The sequence below is a fragment of the Stenella coeruleoalba genome, assembly GCF_951394435.1.
Source record: "Stenella coeruleoalba genome assembly, chromosome: 2".
In the NCBI taxonomy this organism is placed as follows: domain Eukaryota; kingdom Metazoa; phylum Chordata; class Mammalia; order Artiodactyla; family Delphinidae; genus Stenella; species Stenella coeruleoalba.
Genome location: NC_137147.1, coordinates 72,822,905 through 72,845,608, shown reverse-complemented (window position 1 = coordinate 72,845,608; position 22,704 = coordinate 72,822,905). Strand labels below are relative to the sequence as shown.

At 54.8% G+C, this 22,704-nt stretch overlaps 1 protein-coding gene across 4 annotated transcripts; it reads left to right on the top strand.

The window, feature by feature from the left end:
• The first annotated feature begins 713 nt into the window (after positions 1-713).
• Positions 714-22,655, top strand: NYNRIN (NYN domain and retroviral integrase containing). 4 transcript variants are annotated; one of them, XM_079913975.1, is made up of 9 exons: positions 714-1,159; positions 9,098-9,741; positions 9,846-11,324; positions 12,274-12,404; positions 12,545-12,641; positions 14,252-14,353; positions 14,575-14,676; positions 15,892-17,967; positions 20,763-22,655. In XM_079913975.1, the coding sequence occupies exons 1-9, from the start codon at positions 962-964 to the stop codon at positions 21,007-21,009; spliced, it is 5,076 nt and encodes a 1,691-aa protein (XP_079770101.1). In that variant the 5' UTR covers positions 714-961; the 3' UTR covers positions 21,010-22,655. The 4 variants fall into 4 exon arrangements, with proteins under 4 accessions (XP_079770101.1, XP_079770103.1, XP_079770100.1 ...); XM_079913977.1 differs by having other exon boundaries at positions 15,892-16,531; positions 20,763-22,653; XM_079913974.1 differs by lacking the exon at positions 20,763-22,655 and having other exon boundaries at positions 15,892-20,696.
• Positions 22,656-22,704: the final 49 nt, after the last annotated feature.

The following is a 22,704-nucleotide window of genomic DNA, read 5'->3' as shown; positions in this document are numbered from 1 at the left end:
TGTGGGTCGGGGGTTGAGGGAACCCTTATAGGTTGTCACCAACCAGACCCTTACTCCTATCCTAAAGCTTTCCCTCTTGGCTTAGCTCAAACTTGCTCAAAAAGGCTTTCATAAACAACGCAAGTCTGAAAACTCGGGCGCTCTCCCCGCCCCTCCAGCCCTGGGGGCTTCGGGAGGGTCTGGGCAGCCTGCCAGCCCCGGGCTGTCCCCAGACTTGGGGATGGGGAGTTGGGGGGCGGTGCTGTTACCCTCTCCTTCCTGCTCGGTCTCCGGCCCAGAGTTTCCACAGGCCCCAGCCTCCCAGGCTCCCCACCCTGCTCTCCCTTAACCCTTTCCTCAGAGGGAAGGAGGGGCGCAGGTCTCTGTTCTCCAAGGAGGCCTGGGAGGCGTCAGGGTGGGCAGGAGGAACGGAGAGAAAGGCCGGGTCCCTGAAACCATACCCCCTCTCCCCCCACCCGACTGCCCCTCCTTCCCTTTCCCTCCCACTGGGGAAAGGGGAATGTGGAAGGAGATTAACTTTGACCCCCGGATTCTGGCTCTGGGCCCAAAACTCGAGTGGGAGGCAGAGGTTTCCAAGACCCTCCCCACCCCCATCCCCGCCGCCTCCCTCCTCCTTCCGCGCCCCTTGAAGCTACCCAGCCGACTCAGCTAAAGTTCATCCTGGAGGGGCTGGCGCAGTGGTGAAGGGGGAAGGCTGGGGGCGGAGGGAAGGGAGCCCGACTGGTCCCACCCCCGGCTGTAACCCCTGGCAGGAAGAGATTGTAGCGGGAGCCGCCGCTGAAAGGCTCGGAGCGCTGGAGGAAGGGCGCCCGAGCCGCGGCGGGTGGGTCCGCGAGCCGGGAGGACCCGCGCCAAGGCGGGGGCGCGCCGCCGGGAGGAGGGGGCGTGGCCTAGGCGCCTTCGGCCGGGGGACCCCGGTGGCACTGTCGGCTCCCTCCTTCCTGGGGCGGGCGAACCAGCCATGCTCCTGTCCGGGGGCGACCCTCCGGCGCAGGAATGGTTCATGGTGCAGACCAAGTCGAAGCCCCGGGTGCAGCGGCAGCGGCTGCAAGTGCAGCGCATCTTCAGGGTCAAGCTGAATGCTTTCCAGAGCCGCCCGGACACCCCCTACTTCTGGCTGCAGCTCGAGGGGCCCAGGGAGAACATGGGCAGAGCCAAGGTAAACAGCTTCTCCCCACCTATCGCTTCCAGCCAGACCCTTCTCTCGCTCCTCGCCCCCCCGCCCCCTCAGGGGTCCCCTGAGGTCCCCCGACCTGGATTCGGCAGTATGGCGGGCAGGTACTGGGCCATCCTCTTGCCTTTCCAGATCTGCAGCCTTGGGTCCTTCCCTCTGGTTCCTTCTTTCTTTTCTGCCCCACCCCTCTCCTGCGTGTCACTTCTGTCCCTCCAGTGCGCTGAGAGAGGCTCGGCGTCGTGTGACCCCCCCCCCCCCCCCGTGAGCCTTCCCTGGCCAGGGCCCCGCACTTACAGCCTGCTCCTCCATCTGGGGAGCAACTTAAGGTCCTGTATTTCTGTAGTCTGTGCAACATACCTCTTTGTTCTCCACCAAGAGCCTGGAAGGCCCAGGTCTTTCTGCCGCCTTTTAAGTCTCCTTAAATCCTGGGCTGCCCCTTGGAGCCTCTCAGAGTGCTGGGACTGGAAGGGCCATTAAAGATGCTTCTAGGTTAATGCGGGCACTTTACAGATGAGGAATTGGGGGCTGGAGAGGGTAAGGGGCCTCCCTGAGCACTCAGGGTCGGGTAGGTGGGGCGTGGCAGGGGCTGGGACCAGAACCCAGAGCTCTGGGCTCCGCACCCCCCACTCTTGATGCTCTAGGCAGCCTCTTGCAGGGGCTCAGGGGTGGGGCTGCAGCAGCCCTGGAAGGCAGCAGCCCTAGGGGATGGGTGGGAATCTGGGAGGAGGGCTGTGGGCTTTCAGATGAAAGGGCTTGCTGTGTGGGGCTGGACGCTGGACAGGCCAGGTCACAGTGTGCCTCTATCGCATGTGCCCTGGCTTCTCTCATAAGCTTCTCCTCCGCTTGGGCCTCTCAGGTTCCCTCTGACTCCCCAGTCGTGGCCAAGGTCTCCCTCTTCCCCTAGATTCCCTTATCTTATCATTTCCTGGTAGGAATGCTATAGCCTCCCTCAGCCCCAGACCACCTGCTCCCCCATGCACCCACCCACCCCAACACACACCCCTTCCCTAGCGGGGTCTCTATCAATCTCCTAATTTTGGTCAAGGCCATGGGTGGGGGAGGCCCAGAACACGCTGGCCAGCGGGCAGGCAGGCTGGAAAGTTCCTCCCTCAGCCCCTCTGTTAGGCTGCTTCGTCAGCAGTTTTTCCAGTTCTGACAGAGGTACTGGGGGAGGGGAGGGGTTTCTGCCTGGAGAGCAGATGTGCAGGAACCCTTGAGATGGAGACTTTTCAGTAGCTGGCATAGGGTAGGTTAACAAGAGGAGCCTTTGGATTGTTTTGGGTTCTTAATCTTTTTTTTTTTTTAAGTAAGAGTGATTTTGTTTATTATTTATTTATTTATTTTTGGCTGCGTTGGGTCTTCGTTGCTGCACGCGGGCTTTCTCTAGTTGTGGCGAGCGGGGGCTGCTCTTCGTTGTGGTGCACGTACTTCTCACTGCAGTGGCTTCTCTTGTTGCGGAGCACGGGATCTAGGCATGAGGGCTTCAGTAGTTGTGGCACACAGGCTCAGTAGTTGTGGCGCACGGGCTTAGTTGCTCCGCGGCATGTGGGATCTTCCCGGACCAGGGATTGAACCCGTGTGCCCTGCGTTGGCAGGCGGATTCTTAACCACCGCACCACCAGGGAAGTCCCAGGTTCTTAATCTTTTTGTTAATTTGAAATACACCTGCTCACCCTTTTATGGGACTGGTGCTTTCTGAAGTGTCTAGCTCGCCTGTCCCCCGCTTACATCCTCCATCAGCTTCTCCAGGCTTGGCTACTCCTGCTACCACTGCTGCCTCAGAGTTCCTGGGCCCACCGGCTTTCCCTCACACCTCAGGCCCTGCTAGTGTAACCAGTGGCTTTCTCCGTTCCCCCCATCTTTTTTTTTTTTTTCGGTACACTGGCCTCTCACTGTTGTGGCCTCTCCTGTTGCGGAGCACAGGTTCTGGACGCGCAGGCTCAGCGTCCATGGCTCACGGGCCCAGCCGCTCTGCGGCATGTGGGATTCTCCCGGACTGGGGCACGAACCCGTGTCCCCTGCATCGGCAGGCGGACTCTCAACCACTGCGCCACCAGGGAAGCCCCATTCCCCCCATCTTATCATCTCTTTCCCCTCTGTCTTCCCCCGGGGAAAAGCATGATTTAAGATGGAAACAACATGAGGGGGTCTGGGTAACTCCCTCCCTTACTGCACAGAATGAGCAGAAAGAAGAGATTTTTGGAGCTTTGGAGCAGGAGAGCAGGGAAGGTGGGGAGGATCAGGTTTTGTTCCAGAAGTTAGGAGATCTGGGTGTAATTTGCTGTCACCAAGTTACTGCTGGAACAGAGGGTTGTGGTGGAGAGAGTTGGAGGTTGGGGTTTGCTACCTTCTAACTGGCTGACCTTGGTCAAATCATTGACCTTCTCTTAAGCCTATTTCCTCATCTATAAAACAATATAATAATACCCACTTCATGGCAGAGTTGTGAGAGTCAATTGAAATAAGGCGTTCTTATGGACTTGCACAAACGTGGAGAGTTACAGAGTAGAGATATCAGTTATTGTTTCTGTAACTCGCTGTATAACTTAGAATGAGCTCTTTTCCCTCTCTGAGTCTTGGTCTCCTTGTTTGCAAAGTGAGAAGCTTGGATTAAATGCTTTCTAAGGCCCAACAATCTGATACAGGAAAATTTCCCATGTATAAGGATGTCTTGTGGTTTCCATGTGGAGGTGCTGTGGCTGACCCCAATCCCAGCTGTAGGGGCACAGAATCACACACCTGGATAATGGCCTAATATACACAGGCCAGCTGGCAGAGGGGGCTCAGTGAGACTGGAGGTTGTAGGATGGGGAAGGGGTGATGGATGGGGGTGTCTTGTCTGTGAGGGGAGGAGGGGTCAAGAAGGATACAGGCTTCTCTGGAGAAGAGCCCGGGTGTTTTCTACATTATATGCACTGGTTTTCCAGGAAAAACTCTGTAGAACTCGGAAGTGCCTTTAAGTAGTTTTCTTGTGGTGGGATTTAAAAAATAATGAGGACATTGCTGGAAATCACATTCCTAGGCAGCAAAAAGAAACACTGGGGAGGCCTGGCCTTTCTGAGGTGAAATCAGCCTCACCTCAGAGTGGAAAGGAGGGTTTTTACTAATGATCAAAGTTGCCCAGAGACGAGCCCTGCTCAGCTCTTCTGTCCTCCTTGGCAACGATGTAAAGAATGGTCCGGTGCAGAGAGGACAGGTGACAGCTTGATTCTCCCCTTTTTGGACACGATGGAGGGAGGGAGGTGATGGGGAGCCAGAGGTTGGGGTGGGGAGCTGTGGGACAGGGTGTGGTTTGCTGACTTTGGGCTTTGCTGTCAGGTGGAAGTTGATCTGTCCCTGGCCCACAATGACTGAGCAGTACCACGGAAGCTGGTAGTGGCCAGGGTTGTGCAGGAACCAACTCCTGCTGACCCATCGTTGAAAATTCAGGAAGTTTTTGAGCCAATGGAGTCCTGCTGGTAGTTTGAAATCAACCATGGAAGGAGTATTTACACCACAGAAATTGGCAAATGCTACAAATCGGGACTATTTCCCCCATAACTGGATGATTGTTAAACACTTACCAGCACATCTAATTGTGTTGTGGGCACCTTATACTTCTCCTTTATTTCAAACTTAATTTTTCTTTTATCAAAATAATACATAATTTAAAAGTCCAATAATTTTTAAAAAGCTTACAGTATAACGCAGTGATTCCTTGCCTTGCCCCTGCCAACTCCCTCTTCAGTGCCCTTCCCCGTAGAAAATATCTACTCTGGCATTTCTACACCTCCACATTCCTAAAAAAATAAGTAGCTACTATATCTTTTGATTAATCAATTTTAGATATCATTTTACTTTCTATTAATTATAGATGAGGATTTATCTCCCTTATATTGCCATCCCTTTTTTCTTCCCAGTATAGTTATATTTCATTTTTCTGTTAAATCTGTATTTAGTATTTGCAACATTATGCCCTTGCAAATATCATTTACATCTAAGTGTTGAAGTGCACTATGATTAGGTCTTTTTTTTTTTTTTTTTTTTTTTGCGGTGCGCGGGCCTCTCACCGTTGTGGCCTCTCCCGCTGCAGAGCACCGGCTCCGGACGCGCAGGCTCAGCGGCCATGGCCCACGGGCCCAGCCACTCCGTGGCATGTGGGATCTTCCTGGACCGGGGCACGAACCCGTCCCTGCATTGGCAGGCGGACCCTCAACCACTGCGCCACCAGGGAAGCCCCTATGATTAGGTTTTCTCTCTTACTTTTTGAGTTCCCTGAGGTAAAGAACTCAACTCCTTTCCAGTTTGCTTGTTTTCCTTCGTACCCATTGCTAATTCTTATAACTTTCAGTAGCTTCTCACTACAGTTTTCTACAAGGACAATCTATCGATTCAAGATGGTCTGTCAGTTCCAGATTTTTTCCTGGGGGCAGCCTTCTTTCTGTCTGGTCAGGACCGCACAGCTGTCATCCTGAGACTCCTGTTTGCTGTCATTCTTGGCATCCTCTTGCCTTTTTTCCTCGTTAGATACCTCGTTTCCTGGACGCTGTGTCTTTGTCTTGAGTTGGTGGAGCACGTCCTTCAGTAGCGTCATCAAGTTAGAAAGATGGTGCCGAAACAAGCATGTTGATTCTGGAGTTCACTCTCCAATCTGAACTAGTCGTCCTCTGTGCCTCCTAGAACAGTGCCTGACAGGTAGTACGTGCTCAGTAGTGTTTATTGAATGGATGAATACATTCTGAGATTTCTCTCCACAGTCTTCCTGGAGATTGTCTTTGCTTTTTTTTTTATGTTGGGTCTCCTTTCTTGGTTTCTTTCATTGATTTGCTGGAAAATGCTCTCTGGTAGCTTCCTGAGAAAGGTTTTATAGGAGGTAAACTCTTGGGGTTGCATACATGCATGTCTACATTGCATATCTGATGGTCATTTGATTGACAATTTGGCTGGTATCAAATTATACATGGAAAATTATTTTCCTTCAGAAATGAGAAGGCATTGGGCTTCCCTGGTGGCGCAGTGGTTGGGCGTCCGCCTGCCGATGCAGGGGACGCGGGTTCGTGCCCCGGTCCGGGAGGGTCCCACGTGCCGCAGAGCGGCTGGGCCGGTGAGCCATGGCTGCTGGGCCTGTGCGTCCGGAGCCTGTGCTCCGCGGCGGGAGGGGCCACAGCGGTGAGCTGCCCGCGTACCACCAAAAAAAAAAGAAATGAGAAGGCATGAATCCATTGACTTCTTGCTTTAGGGATATCTGAAGCTATTCTTGGTCCCTGGTCCTTTGTATGAGAAGTTTTTTTTCTCTCTGGAAGCTTGTAGTTTCCCCCACTGCTCTGAGGTGCCCCAGTGAGACCCCTCTGTGTGAGTATCTGTCTTCATCCATCATCAGTTACTATTGCGGAGTCTCTATATGGGAAGAATGAGTTTCTCTGCACTCAGCACTCACTGTAGACCTCACTACTGGCCTTCCTCTCTTCCTTCATGATTTTTATGGTACCCACACCCTCAGGTATGCTGATCAACCTCTGATCCTAAGACCTTGTCTTTTACTTTCTACAGAACAAACTCCAGTGGGTAGGGAGGTACTTGCTCAGCCTTTGTGTAGAGGGGTGGGTGGGCTCCCAGATCTAACTGCTCCTCAAACAACTTTATCTTAGTTCACCTTTTAAAAAATGTTCTCTTTCATTCCCAATTCCAGAGTTTCTTGGTGCTGCCGTTTTTTTGAGCTTTTTGAGTATCCTGCGGTGTAATGTAGGGTGGTTCTGGAAAGCAGAAGGGAGAATCCTAAGTCAGGATTGATCAAGTATAGAGCAGTAGTAAACCACCTGGTGGTATTGTTTTTATTTAACTTACAAGTTGAAAAATGACTTGCGGGACATCGGGCAACATATCTTAACAAATGCACATTCTTCTGTGCTTATTTTGTTCCTGCCTCTTCTCTATTTTTTCTCCTTTTGGAGAAAAAGGTCTGGGTGGGCTTTAAGCAGGAAAATTGCTTCAGATATTTTCTGGATGTAAATGCCTGTTGTTTCCATATCGGTTTTTGCTCTAAAGTATAGACAGCATCATGGTTAAGACCCCAGACTTCGGAGTCAGAGTGCCTAAGTGTCCCAGCCTACGACCTGTGTGACCTCGGACATGTGCCCTCCCTTGCTCACCTAAAATGGGGATAATAGTAATTTCCTTATAGGGCTGAGAGAGGAATCAATGAGCTGATGTATGTAAAGAGCCTGGCACATAGTAAGTATTCAATAAATAGCAGTTTTGAAAATTACCTCATTTCCAATATATCTTTTTGTTTAAAAATATGGACGGTTAATGGAACAATGAATATTTTAAGGTCTTTGCCGAAGTAGAAAGAAACCACCCACCATCTTCTTGCCGAGCACCTCTCTTCATTTTTACATATTGTTTTCATGTAGTTAGAACGTGGGGTGCATGGGGTGGGGGAGTTTGTTCAGGTCTATGAGAGTTATTCCACCTGGTCAGATTCACCCTTGCCAGGCAGTGCAGACCAGCTGAGGTTCTGGGTGGGAGGGGTTGGCCTGGGATGTCTGTCAGAGTTTGAGCTGATTTTGGACTGACTGAAAAGGGGTTAGACATGGGCCTAAGTGCCTGGGTGTACCTTAGGCCCTTTGGGGAAGGTGTTGGAGGTCCATAGCCTGGCCATGTGGCAGAGATGAGCTTAAGCCTGAGTAGGGAGGGATGGCCTGGGTACTGAGCAGAGGGGCCAGAACGGTCTTTGGGCTGGCTGCTGGAGATCCAAAATGGAGCGTTTGTTCCATAATGGAACTGTCATGGGGAAGCGGGAAGAGGGATGACTATCACTGACACAGGCATGAGGAGGGACTTGAGGGCTAATACAGTCATCAAGGGTTGGCTGATTAAGAGGCAGTGCCCATGGCTCCTTGGAGCTCATGGGGTCATGCTGGTGGAACTCAGCCATAGGGTGGAGGAACCCAACCTCTCCTGTCCCAGTGACTGCTAAAGACTGAGTGTGTGAGCCCTGGAAACACAAGGACCTGGTGCCCAGAGGGCCAGAGGCTTCCCTTCTGGTTCAGCCATTGTGCGTATCTGTGGGGATCCCCTGGATACTGGCCCAGCGACTTACCTTTTCCTCTGTCCCCTCCGGGCAGCAGAGTTACCATGGTTACAGGTACAGGTGGTGCTGGAGACCTTCTGCAGGGGGATTAACCAGAATCTCAGTGGATTATCCTGGAGTCACTGTGTAGTCAGCCCAAGGACGTGCAAAGAGCTCTGCTTTCGGAGTCAGATGGATGTGGGCTGTGGTCCTTACCCAGTCACCCTAGCTGTGTGTCCTTGGGTCAGCAAGAGAGCCTTTCTGAGCCTGCAAAATGGGAATAGGCTGTGCCAGGCATAAGCTAAGCACTTCTTTTGTATTATCTCACTGAAGCTTCATAATAGCCTAATGAGGTGGGAACCATTATCCCCATTTTACAGATGAGGAAACATAGGCATAAGGACGGTAGATAACCTGCTCCAGGTCACATAAGCTCCTGGCACGTGGAGGGTACTCAGTAATGTGCCACCCCCCTCCCCCCAGCTAGTTCACAATTCTAGAACGCCAGGGTAGGACTGGACCTTAGGAGTATCTAATTTAATCCGTCATCTTATAGGTGAGGAGACTGAGGCCCTGAGAAGATGACAAATTTCCCACAGTAACCTTAACGTACTGAGGTCAGGTTGGAACTAGAACCAGGGCCCTTGACTCTAAGCCCAGGTGCTCGCCCTCCCTCCGGCCCCCCACACCTGTCAGAGCTCCCTGGAAAGAGATGAGTGTGTGAGGAGTCAGGACCAGGGAGAGAGTGTTGGGCCGGGGGCGTCATTTGGCTTATGGTGGGCGGGGGCAGGGCATGTGCTTGTGAGGGGAGTGAGTGCCAGTGGCAGGCCCGTAACGGCTGGCTTCCTTTGTGCTCTCCCCACCGGCTTCAGGAGTATCTGAAGGGCCTGTGCAGCCCGGAGCTGTGGAAGGAGGTCCGCTACCCGGCGGCCCTGCACTGCGCCTTCCTTGGGGCCCAGGGCCTCTTCTTGGACTGCCTGTGCTGGAGCACGCTGGCCTACCTGGTGCCTGGTCCGCCGGGCTCCCTGATGGTGGGCGGGCTGACCGAGTCTTTCATCATGACCCAGAACTGGCTGGAGGAGCTGGTAGGGCGGCTGCGCTGGGGCCCTGCCCCTCTGCTCACCCCCCGGGGCATCTGGGAAGCCGAGGTGACCCGGGCTTTTGGGGCTCTGGTCTGGATCCGTGGTGACCAGTATGCAGGGGACCTGCTGCAGCTGCCCGCGGCAGTCCAGGAGCTGCTGCTGAGCCTGGTGCGGGACGCTGCGGGCAAGGAGGACATCATCCAGTGGCTCGGCTGCATTGGCGCCTCCGACTCCCGCTCGGACCCCGAGCTCCTGATCTGCCCAGCCCACCAGCAGAAGGAAGGTCCAGCCATGGTGTCCATGGGAGACGGTCCCGGGCCTTTTCTGGAGATGGGGAGCCCAGAAAATTCAAAGAGGTTAACCAGCCTAGGCGCCATGGGGGCCCTCATCCCAGGCCAGAACGCTCAGCTGGAGACAGCAAACCAGCTGGTACGGTAAGTTCTGGAGAATCCGTTTGGCTTCTCTGCCCAACCCCAGGGAAAGAGTTTGGGACCTAACTGGCCTTACCACCTTTCCAACAAACTTGGGTTTCCTCCAGGGTTGGTTCCAACAACCAAGGTGGTACGGACAGTGCTTGTGAGGAAGGGTCAGTACAAGCCAGCGGCAGCCAGGACCCTGCGGACCGCACACAAGCCTCGTCCCAGCAGCGGCAGGCCCGGAGGGGGGAAGATAAGCTCCCTCTCCAGCCTCCAGTGTCAGCCCTGAGTGTGTGCTCGCCCTGGAAGTCCTGGACCCCGGGGCCAGCCTTCGGGCCCTTGTGGCCGGGGACTATTGCTGCAACCTTCTGGAGGATCAATGAACTGCATTCTCTCCACCTGGCCTGGCTCCTGTCCCAGACTTGCTTCAGTTTCCCTTTCTGGCAGAGGCCACTGGGCCCCATTCAGTTCAAGCTGCCAGGGCAGAATCCTTTGCCCTTAAATCTGGGATGGAAACAGAAGGAGCTGGTTCCTTTGCCCAGTGTGGAAAGCCCAGATTGTAGACCAGATGGGGGGCCAGGAGGAGAGGCAGCCCTACGGAATTGCCCAAGGCCAGAGACCCCTAAAAAAGTAATGAGTTTATTGGTGGTCTCAGGAGGCTCGGGGGTAACGGACAAGGCTAGCCCAGGACTTCCACAGATAGGGCCACCTTTGACCTCTACACCCCAACTCCAAGCTGGAAGTGAGCCGGGGGATCGAGGAAATATGCAGTGGGGTTGTAAGGAACCCGAAGAGAGGCTGTTTCCAGGGCCCTCCACAGGGCAAGGGGTGCCTACTGCTCAGGGGAGGCCCGCCACTCAAAGGGGGCTGACAGCTCCTTCAGGACCTGAACCTCAAACAGTGCCTGAAACTCTCAAAGTGCCCATGGCTGCAGCAGTGCCCACAGCTCAAACCCCACCCACAAATCCCGTGCTGCCTGAAGCCCGCAAAGTGCCTGAAACCCAGATTATGCCGGCAGTCCGTGAAGAACCTGCAGCCCCCAAAGTGCCTTTGGCTCCCACAAAGCCAGCCGCTCAGATGGGGCCTGCAGCTCCCCAAACTCCCACAACTCAGAAAAGGCATGCAGCAAAAACATCGCCTGCAGGTCCCCAAACGCCCAGAGCCCAGACCGGGACTACAGCTAAAACAGGGTCTGCAGCTCCCAGAACTTGCCGAGCTCCGAAGATGCCTGCAGCTCAGAAGGCACCCACAGATCCAGGGCCAGCCCCGGACGCAGCCAAATTCCCAAGTGAGGGCCAGCCTTCGTCAAGGGGCAGTGCTTCCCTCCTGAAGGGCCAGGGGGAAGCTGGAAGGCAGGGGCCCCAGTCCAGCGGCACTTTGGCTCCCAGTCGTAAGCGCCAACCTCAGGTGGAGGGGCTCCTAGGGGCTCGGGAGGGGGTTCCGAGGCAGCCGCCTCGCCACCCACAGGCGAACAGCACAGTAACCAGCTTCCAGAGGTACCACGAGGCCCTGAATACACCCTTTGAGCTGAACCTGTCAGAAGAACCGGGGAACCAGGGGTTGAGGCGAGTGGTCATTGACGGCAGCAGCGTGGCCATGGTGTGAGTAGCCACGGACCTGGGGTGGGGTGGGGATACTGGGGGGCTCGGGCAGGGTGTCCCTGAGGTGATAGACTGTGGGCGTCCTTTCTTGATCGCTGTATACAGGTGACATGGGGTTCAAATGGGGGAAAGATGGGAGGGAAGTGGTACATGTTGAGGGGCTACTGCATGCTGGGTGGTGGTCATGGCATCATCCCGGCAGCCTTCAAAAGTAGGTTTCTGTTCTCCTTCCCTCATAGAAGCAGAAACAGGCTCAGAGAAGCGATTAATCTTGACCAAGGTCCCAGAGCCAGTAAGGGGCCCAGCTGGCCTTTGGGTTCAGATCTGCTCACTGCCCAGGCCCATGCTCTTCCCATTTCAGCCTGCCTCACATAGCATGGGGTCTGTCAACCTCAGGCCAGTTTTCAAATGTTTAGCCCAACCCTTAAGGTCCAGCACTGATCTCCCCTGTGAAGCTTTTCCCAACCATGCCAACTCTCAGAGATCACTCTCTCTGCACAGCACTTACTGCTGTATATGTGCTAGCAGAAATACATGCAGGATGTCTTCATTTGCCCACACAGTAGACTAGTTATCTGTGCTGAGCACACTCCCAGCACACAGTTGGTCAGCAAATGTTTGTTTGCTTCCAGTCCTAAACTGAGCTCTTCTCCTTCCTTTTGCCCCGGAGGCCCCTATACACACACACACGCACGCTCATACACACACACGCACACACACACACATGCACACAGCAGGTGAGTGGACCCAGTAGGTGCTCACTGTTTGATGATGGTGAGAGGGGAGGGGGCATTGTTGGTGCCCGTGGTGCTGATGCCCTGACATTGCCAGATGTGCTGCCCTAGGCTGGCTCTGAGGGAGGGGTAGAGAGGCAGGGCCATTCCTAGGGCAGAAAATTGCTACCTCACTAATTCCCCCCATCTCCCCACCCGCCACCCCCCAACCCCAGGCATGGCCTCCAGCACTTCTTCTCCTGCCGGGGCATTGCCATGGCAGTGCAGTACTTCTGGAACCGGGGACACCGAGAGGTCACTGTGTTTGTACCCACCTGGCAGCTTAAGAAGAACCGGAGGGTGAGAGGTGAGCTGTCCCCAGCTGCCCAGCCCCTCCAGTGGGCTTACTCCCTATGCCTTACTTTTCCTTGCCTTTCTGTCCCCACCATGGCCTTTTCCACTTAGCCCTTCCTCTGACCGTCGCTGTCTTCTGCCTTTCACCTCCAGAGAGCCACTTTCTGACGAAGCTACACTCCCTCAAGATGCTTTCAATCACCCCCTCTCAGCTCGAGAACGGCAAGAAGATCACTACCTACGATTATAGGTGTGCTGGCCTGCAGGCCTTCTCTTGTGGGGCCCTGGGGCTTGGGCTGGGCTGGTGTGTCAGGTGCAGTCTTGCCGCATTTGCTCTGGGGAGATGGAAGCAAATAAGTCAGAGGGTCATGTCAGAGAGGGTGGTGTGGTGCACCAGCCCTCTAGGCAGAGGGAGAGACACAGAGAGGAGAGGGCTCCAAGGTCGGCCCTATTCAAACCCAAGAGGTGCTCCTGAATTTGGGACTCTGCAGCCCAATTTACCTGAGCTAAGAGGCTTTCTCCCCCGTGAAGTATGGGGTGCTCTGCTTTCTCTGGATGGGACTAGCCCAGGTGACTCCTGGTGCTTCAAGCGAGCTGCTTCCCCCAGCAGCTGATTTGGGTGCCAGTTTGGGTTGAAGCTCAGGTTTTTTCAAGGAATTGCTGCAGTCTTTTCCTCCCACCCGCCCTGGCCCTGGGAGGAGGTATGTGTGTGGCTGTATGAGACTGGAGCCCTGGCTGGGCTCTGAAAATGGAGTCAGATTGGCCCTGTCTCCTAGCTAAAGCCTGAATGCCTCCCTACTTGCCAGTCCTCAGCACCCACTCCCCAGCGTGGCTGCAGGACCAGTGCGCATACGGGTGCCTGTGATGCTGCCTCTGATGGGGCCGAGAAGGCCCTGTCCAGGTCACTGACCCTGTGCTGGACTCGATGTCCAGCAGGCCAGGTCTTGCCTCCACTTAGGCACCTCCCATGCCAGGCAGGGAGAAGTTCTGTTCCTCCCCAAGACCTGGCGCCCACTCAGCCTTCAAGCCTCGGAAGGTCTGGGCAGGGCAGCTCAGGCATCCTTCCTTCAAGAGCTGGCCCCCCTGGGTAAGGTCTTTAAGAGCCTTTAATTCAGGCCTGGGTTTGAGGGAAGGTAGCTTTCCTGCAGAAGGCCCCTCTGCTGGTCACTTGTGGAATTGCATGCTCGTGGCTGCCAGAATGGCACTCTGCAGGGAATGCCGAGAAGTGGGTGGCCTTTGCTTTCTTTCCTGGTCACAGCCCTCTTTCGAGAAGTGATCCTTGGAAAAATGGATTTGTTTATTCAGGTATGTGTTTTTATACGTGTATACACATATCCGTATGTATGTATGTGTGTCTTGGCATGTACCTGAATGTTGTGCATTGGTGAAAAGTAATCATGGAATGCTTGACACACGCCGTGTGGCAGGCACTGAACTAGACGCTTCAGTGTCTAGTGTATTGTCTCATTCAGTTTAATCCTCGAGGGTAGGTATTTTATGTTAGTTTGACAGATGTGGAAACCGAAGAAGTAAAAATGCATGTATGGATGTGGACAAGTGCATGGCTTTCTGTGCGCGTGTCTGAGCCTGTGTATGTGAATGCCTATGTGTAAAATAGGGGCCTGTGTTTGCATATACAGTTGGGGGATGTGCATCCCAGTTCACCCTCCCAGGGGCGAGTGGACATCCCAGTCGGCTGCATAGACGAGGATGGGCTCTTGAGTCTTGGCTCCCCGGCTATCGAGGGCAGCGTTTTTGTCCAACACACCTCAACAGCAAGCTGCAAGTTCATTTTCTCAGAGGACTGGGGAGGTGAGGGTCTGGGTACTGGGTCGTTAGCGACTTCCCCTCTCCCTGCAGGTTCATGGTAAAGCTGGCAGAAGAGACAGATGGCATCATCGTCACCAACGAGCAGCTCCATGTCCTGATGAATAATTCCAAGAAACTTATGGTCAAAGATCGGTGAGGCAGCTCCCAGGGGATTGGGCTGTTCCTTCCCCTCGGGTGCTGGGCAGTCCCTGGCGGCAGGGGTTTGGGCAGGGGGAAGGGCCTTGGAGCGGTGCTCATCAGCACCTGCTGGGAGGAGATGTGGGTCTCAGCCCCTGTGGAGCTACCAGGTGGCAGTGGGGTGTGGGTGGGTCAAGGGCCCCTCTGTGACGTTTCCTCCTCCATCCCGGGTCCAGCCTGCTGCCCTTCACTTTTGCGGGGAATCTCTTCATGGTGCCCGACGATCCTCTGGGCCGTGATGGCCCCACTCTGGATGAGTTTCTGAAGAAGCCAAACAGGTAATGGACCAGGCACCCCCCTCCACACCCCGCCTCCCAGCCGCTCCTGGGGCTGACTGGAAGCTTCCCCTTGGTGCTAGCCAACGTTTGTCTAGTGCTTAATAGTGAGCAGAGTGATTTGAGTTTTTCAGGTCTTTGCACTTCCACCCACATCTGCACATCCGTAAACCACTTACAATACAGTTTTACAGTTTCACAGTCTTGCACACATGCTTCAATACTATATGTAACATTCCACAACTGGCATTTGTCGCCATGTTTTATTGTTTTTCCCAGAGGTATGCCATGTTAGTTCCTGTGGCTGGCTTTAATGTCCATGCTCTGTTCCATTATGTGAGTACCCAACAGGTTTATGGGGTCTTTTGTGGAGGGCCATTCGACAGTTTCCATGTTATGCTGTTGGTACCAGTGCTGCGGTGAACCGCCTTGTTCTTGTTTCATTGTGTGCAGGGGGAGCTGTGTCTGGAGTATATACCAAGCAGAACTTTTTCCACATTTCTTACCCACTTTGATCCTCACAGCTCGAGTTAGACATACGTGACCACTGTCCTCGTTTTACAAATGAGGAATCTGAGACTCAAGTACTTTCCCAAGGTCATTGTGCTGCTGCCGGCAGAACTGATTTGCAGTAACTCAGTTCCTCTGGCTTCCACCCACTCTGGGCCGCCTTGCTGCTCACCTCCCAGTTCCCTGGGCCTGGCAGGGACCTTCTGGGCAGGGCACTGCTTCCCGGGCCAGGTCCCCCAGTCCCATCTCTCCAATTCGAAGAGAAGTGATGTGGCCGAGGTTTGTGTGCTGTGTGCTCCCAAGCCCCATGTCAGGCCTCCTTTCCTCTCTTGACCTCCCCCGGCTGGCTCATCCTGGAGTCCGATTGGAAGTACCAGTCATCTAATTCTTATCAAACCATTGGCTTAAAACTGGTTGGACATGTCACTTGGTCAATGAGGTTTTGATTGGATAAGCCTTCAAAGCCCAGATTAACCTCTAACACTGCCGTCCGGCACATGCTGGGAGTGGAGGGAATATCTGCGGGCAGGTCCTCTCTGAGGCTGTGCCGTGTTGGAGGCGGGCCCTCGGCCCAGCCTCAGGGAAACTCAGCAATGGGGTGAGGCTCTGTGGGCTTCTACAGATGTGGTTTCGCCTTGGATGGCCTCTGGGGGCGGGCTGTCCCCCACCTCCTCCATCAGACTCCTCTGTCCTGCTGTTTTGGTGTAGGTTGGACACTGACATTGGCAACTTCCTGAAGGTGTGGAAGACCCTTCCTCCCAGCTCTGCCAGTGTCTCTCAGCTGAGTGAGGAGGCTGACCCTGGGCCCCCGGAGAGTCTGCAGAATGTGGAAGAAGTCAGGGAGGAGAAGGAGGAGAGGCAGGGAGAAGAGCAGGAGATGCAGAAGCCGGCCGAGAAGGAGGAGGACCTGGACTCTTCGCTGATGTCTGTGTTCAGGGCTGAGTGCTCTTCCCTCTCAGAGGAAATACTCCGGTGCCTCAGCCTGCACGACCCCCAGGATGAAGCCCTCGACATCGATCTCCTGCCGGCGGTACCTTCTCCCTCCCTGGGCATCCCCTGGGATGGGAAGGCTCCCTGCCAGCAGGTTCTTGCCCAGCTGGCCCAGCTCACCATCCCCAGCAACTTCACCGCGCTCTCCTTCTTTGTGGGATTCATGGACTCCCACCGGGACGTCATCCCTGACTATGAAGCCCTTGTGGGGCCCCTGCACAGGCTCCTCAAGCAGAAGCCGGACTGGCAGTGGGACTGGGAGCATGAGAAGGCCTTTCTGGCCCTGAAGCGAGGTCTGGTGTCCGCCCTCTGCCTGACGGCCCCCAACCCCCAGCTGCCCTTCCGCCTGGAGGTGACGGTGAGCCAAGTGGCCCTGACGGCTGTCGTGTACCAGGAGCGCTCAGGGAGAAAGCACCCCGTAGCCTATACCTCGAAACCCCTCCTCCCCGACGAGGAGAGCGAGGGCCCGCAGTCAGGGGGAGACAGTCCCTATGCCATGGCCTGGGCCCTCAAGCATTTTTCCCGCTGCATTGGAGACACCCCAGTGGTCCTGGGCCTTTCCTATGCCTCCCGGACCACTGTAGACCCTGGGGCAGGGGACGGCCGCAGGGTTGCCAAAGCATGGTTGATCAGATGGTCCCTCTTGGTACAGGACAAGGGCAAGAGAGCACTGGAATTGACCCTCCTCCAGGGCCTGCTGGGGGAGAACCGGCTGCTGACTCCTGCGGCTTCCATGCCGCGTTTTTTCCAGGTTCTGCCTCCTTTCTCCGACCTGTCCACTTTTGTCTGCATCCACATGTCGGGGTATTGCTTTTACCGGGAGGATGAGTGGTGTGCTGGCTTCGGTCTCTACATTCTCTCTCCCACCAGCCCCCCTGTCTCCCTTTCCTTCTCTTGCTCCCCTTACACCCCGACCTATGCCCACCTGGCGGCCGTGGCCTGTGGCCTGGAGCGCTTTGGCCAGTCCCACCTGCCCGTGGTTTTCCTCACGCACTGCAACTGGATCTTCAGCCTCCTCTGGGAGCTCCTTCCCCTCTGGAGGGCTCGGGGCTTCCTCTCCTCCGACGGGGCTCCGCTACCTCACCCAAGCCTGCTCTCCTACATCATAGCCCTCACCTCCGGCCTCTCATCCCTTCCGTTTATCTACCGAACCTCCTACCGGGGCTCCCTGTTTGCTGTGACGGTGGACACCCTGGCCAAGCAGGGAGCCCAGGGGGGCGGCCAGTGGTGGAATTTGCCAAACGATGTGCCAGTCCCTGTGGTGTCTCCCCGTACCACGGGCAAGAGGCTCAACTTGCTGGCGTTACAGCTGAGCGACGGCACCCTGGCTGATATCATTGCCAAGCTGCAGGCCGGGCAGAAATTATCCAGCTCCTCACCCTTCAGTTCTGCCTTTAACTCCCTCAGCCTCGACAAAGAGAGTGGCTTGCTTATGTTCAAGGGAGACAAGAGGCCCCGGGTCTGGGTAGTCCCGAGGCAGCTCCGGAGGGATCTGATTTTTGCTGTGCACGACCTCCCCATGGGGGCCCACCAGAGGCCCGAGGAGACCTACAAGAAGCTGCGGTTGCTGGGATGGTGGCCGGGCATGCAGGAGCACGTGAGAGATTACTGCAGGAGCTGCTTGTTCTGTATCCCCCGGAATCTCACAGGCAGTGAGTTGAAGGTTATTGAGTCCCTGTGGCCGCTCAGGTCCACCGCTCCCTGGTCCAACCTGCAGATAGAGGTGGTGGGCCCGGTCACTGTCAGCGAGGAGGGCCACAAGCACGTGCTGATTGTGGCTGACCCCAACACCAGGTGGGTAGAGGCATTCCCGCTGAAGCCCTACACACACATGGCTGTGGCCCAGGTGCTGCTTCAGCACTTGTTTGCGAGGTGGGGTGTTCCGGTGAGGCTGGAGGCCGCCCAGGGCCCCCAGTTTGCCCGCCATGTCCTGGTAAGCTGTGGGCTGGCCCTGGGAGCCCAGGTGGCCTCCTTGAGTAGGGACCTCCAGTTCCCCTGCCTGACGAGCTCCGGGGCCTACTGGGAATTCAAGAGGGCCCTCAAGGAGTTCATCTTCCTGCATGGCAAGAAGTGGGCAGCTTCCCTGCCCTTGCTGCACCTGGCCTTCAGGGCCTCCTCCAGCCAGGCCACGCCGTTCCAGGTCCTGACGGGGGGCGAGGAGAGGCTGACCGAGCCCCTGTGGTGGGAGATGAGCAGTGCAAACATTGAAGGGCTCAAGATGGATGTCTTCCTGCTACAGCTGATGGGGGAGCTGCTGGAGCTCCACTGGAGGGTGGCTGAGAAGACGAGTGAAAAGGCTGAGAATAGGCGTTTCAAGCGGGAGAGCCAGGAGAAGGAGTGGAATGTGGGTGACCAGGTCCTCTTGCTGTCCCTCCCCAGGAACGGCAGCAGCGCCAAGTGGGTGGGTCCCTTCTATATCGGGGACCGGCTAAGCCTGTCCCTCTACAGGGTCTGGGGCTTCCCCACCCCAGAGAAGCTTGGGTGCATCTATCCTAGCAGTCTGATGAAGACCTTTGCCAAGAGTGGCACCCCGCTGTCCTTCAAGGTCTTGGAGCAGTGAGCTGGAGCTGTGGGGGAGCCCCCCGCCCCAGGGTCCTGGGCTTCTGCTGCTAGGCCTCCCCTTAACCCCAGCAATGCTCTCACAGCCCCCTGGGGGCCCTTCATTGTGCCTTTTGTAGAGAAGTTACTTCATAAAGCTTTGCTGAACTGTCTTGAACTGGGGACCAGCGTCCCTATGGAAACATGCCCAGTATGGGGTATTGGGAGAATCTGCTAAAGGCTGTCAGATGTGGGCCTCTGACAATTTTACCCTGGCAGGTATCCCTTCCTGGGGCAGGCCAGGTTCAATGTCTCTCCCCAGGTGAAAGTGTACATATACACACGTAGCCCAGAATCTTATTTCTGGCTGTCTTTACCATGAAACAGTGTGGCTCTGGACCTCAGAATCAAAACCACATTCCCCTCTCAAACAGAAACCTCGATTGTGGGCTCCTCCCCCGATTGCTGTCCCTGACTGGGGACCCTTTGCCCGTGAATCTGTCACAGCTGACCCAAATCCACGCGGGCTGCGGAGAGGCAGCCCGTCCCTCATCTCATGGTTCGCTTTCTCAGGCCAGGCTAGGCCTGCCCAGCTGTTAAGGAAAGGCTGGCAGTCCTGGGCCTCGAGGCTCGGAACCGGGGTGGGAGGACGGCCGGCCAGCCATCCTGTAGGTGCATCCTGCCCGTCAGCGTGGGAAGGGCAAGGGGGAGACGGAGTCAGCCTACCTCATTTGACTCCAGCCAATGGAGATGCTCCCTGACCCCGGCTTCGATGATCTCGAGCCCACAGGAGTCAAGGATCTCGATGCCAAGTGTGGCGTCTCTACCTGAAGAGCTGCTTCGACTAGACCGAGGGGCCCAGGCCTCGGCTTCAGGGGGAGGGTGACTGAAATGAGTGGTCTGGCACCGGGTGAGGTGCTGGCGTGACTCTACCTCCCAATCCCACCCCGCAGCCCGCAGCCCGCTCCTCTCACTGCCACTGTACCCTGCATCCCCAGACCCTACATGGTGTACGACTGCTCTGTTTGGATTCACCAGACCCCACCCCAGTCCCCTGGACCCTGCCTTCTGGGTAGAGAGAATCCCGGCCTCCCCCAGAGCCGCTCTGCAAAGATCACTCGCTGCAAGGGTGTGTTTCTCACAGGTGTGTGTTCCTTCACGCTCCCTCCGAATGGCTGCTGCCGCCGACAGAGGCGGGTCCAGGTGGAGACCAGCACTGGGTCACTCTGGCTGGGCCTCTAAGTAGTTTTATTTCTCCAAAACTGAGCCAGTCTCCTGGCCTAGCTCCAGTTGCAAAAACGCTTGACATGGCTAGAGCCAGAGTAGAGCCTGCCACTGAGTCCAATTAGCTTGTTTTACAGCCAAGGAAAGAGGCCCAGAGAGGGCAAGTGACTTGCCCGAAGTCACAGAGATAGTTGGTGGCTGAGCTGGGACCAGGATTAAGGTTCCTGATTCTCTGTTCACCACAGATGGGGTTCAAGTGAGAGAAGGTCTCAAAATCTTATACCCATCTTCCCTCCAGCTCATCTCCCAGATCTTGCAGATAAACCACTTAGGTGTTGCCCTCAAACCATTTCTAGCTGTTAATTCTGTCCAGGAAAGAATGATTGGGTGACAGCTGACAAATTGAAAGGTGAGTGTGGGGTTTTTAGCAGATACCTCTTTCCCCCTCCTCCCTCTGATGGTCTGTTCAACCTCATTCTCCCTCCTCAGTGCTGTATCCATTCCCCGTTAACCACATTTATGACCTTATACCCCTTTTGGTGACCTTTTTTCCCCCATTTGATTTGTCAATAAACGGATCAAAATGGAGCTAATATCCAGTTTAAAAAAATTTTTTTTTCTTTTAGCTGTAGCCTCAATTATGAGGAGGGTGGGAGGCAGTTGTGGGGCATGGGGGCTGCATGTTTTCCAGGCAGACTTGCAGATTTGACGGCCTGGATAGTAACTTTCCAAGTACATCTGACCTGAGCTCTTATTTATTTTTATTTTTATTTTTTTGCGGCACGCGGGCCTCTCACTGTTGTGGCCTCTCTCGTTGCGGAGCACAGGCTCCGGACTCGCAGGCTCAGCGGCCATGGCTCATGGGCCCAGCCGCTCCACGGCATGTGGGATCTTCCCGGACCGGGGCACGAACCCGCGTCCCCCGCATCGGCAGGCGGACTCTCAACCACTGCGCCACCAGGGAAGCCCCTGAGCTCTTATTTTACCGAGGAGACCAGCGCCCAGGTAGTGATACAGCTCAAACTCTCTCTCCCTACTGGTTCATGGCAGGGCTGTGAGGAGAGCCCAGGCTGAGGGCTTACATGCTAGTGCTCTTTCCGTTCACGCCTTAGAAGTGGGCAGGGTGGGAATGAAGATGAATGAAGGCTGGTGTAAGAATGGCATCAGTGCTGGACCAGCTTGGCTCTACCGGAAACACAATAGAACCAGGTTTGAATACTGAATCCATGGCTGCTACCTATGAAGCCTTTTCCTGGGGCCTTGGTCTCCCCACCTATCAGGTGCAGGGTAACAATTCCTAAATTATGGATGGTGCGAGGATCTCATGAAATAATCGCGCCAAGAGGCTACTGTGGTGCCGGGTATGGAGTAAGCCTTCATCACTGTGATGGACTGCATGTTTGTGTCCTTCCAAATTCATATGTTGAAACCCTACCCCCTAGTGGGATGGTATTAGGAGGTGGGGCTTTGGGGGGGTTAATCAGGTTTAGATAAGGTCGCGAGGGTGGAGCATCTAAGATGAGATTAGTGTCCTTATAAGAGAAAGAAACTAGAGCTGCCTCTCTCTTCACCACTTGAGGGTACAATGAGAAGATGGCCATCTGCAAGTGAGGAAGTAGGCTCTTAACAGACACTTGATTTGCTGGTACCTTGATCTTGAATGCCCAGCCTCCGGAACTAAGTTTCTGTTGTTTAAGCCACCCAATCTATGGGGTTTTTGTTACAGCAGCCCGAACCGATAAAGACAATCACATACTAGCTAACGTTGCTTTTCTTCCTGCCCCTGGAGTGCTTGCTGTTATTGCTCCCTAGGCTCAGAAACCTTCCTAACCCTGGCCAAGCTTCCAGACTTCGGGTGTCTGCTACTTGCTGTTTTCTCACCTGACGGAATGTCTGTTCAGCACTGGCAGGGGGATGGAGTGGCGGGAAGGAACTGTCCTTCCTGAGAACTCCCCGGCTCACGTGCACATGGTCACTTAGTATTTATAGAGCACCTACTGTGTGCCAGGCCCTGTCTAGTGTGGAGTGGATGGCAGGTAATGGGAATGGCATGGTGCCCCTCTGGGGCCCACTGTTAGGTGAGGGAGGCAATTCAACAAGCAAATACAGTGCAGGGTGGTAAGGGAAGGAACACGGCATAGGAGCCCACAGCACAGGGGTCTGAAGCCTCCGCTCACGTGCAGTCCAGCGAGGTCTGTCTTCCTGACCCCCTTCACTGAAAACAATGCACATGCTCTTAGGACAGGGCAGCAAGTGAAAGGTTCGGAACTCCTAATTGAAAGATTGATCAGGAAGGTGGCTTAGCAAAACCTCTACTTTCTACTCAAGAGAACTTTAAGCAATACTCAGAATTTATCCACATTGGCTTCTGAGCCCTCTGTTGGTGAGATTTCTCTTCTTCACGGCTGAACAATTTACAAGGCCTGATTTGACATATTTTTAGCGGAGTGAATAAAGATGTGTCCACAGTTGAGCACCATGGGCAGTGCAGCCTACTAGTCACTGCTTCTCTCCTTTATACCATCACGATTTCCCCTTCTCATTTGGGGCACTGGCAGGTGAGCTTCCCAAGTCTCTGACAGAGAAATTATAAAGTCACCAGTAGGCAGACAGTCCCAGACATAAGCAAAAATATTATATAAAGAACGTCCTGCAGTGTATCTCATTCTCATGTTAAAAAGTACATAAACTACTAACACAATCTTGTAAATCAACTACGCTCAAATAAAAATTAAAAAAAAAATGTACATTAACTATCTGGTGAGATGG

Coding starts and splice junctions, on each gene's coding strand:
- NYNRIN (XM_079913974.1), top strand. CDS start 962: ATGCTCCTGTCCGGGGGCGACCCTCCGGCGCAGGAATGGTTCATGGTG. Junction 1,160..9,097: donor AGAACATGGGCAGAGCCAAG/GTAAACAGCTTC, acceptor CACCGGCTTCAG/GAGTATCTGAAGGGCCTGTG. Junction 14,677..15,891: donor TTTCTGAAGAAGCCAAACAG/GTAATGGACCAG, acceptor GTTTTGGTGTAG/GTTGGACACTGACATTGGCA.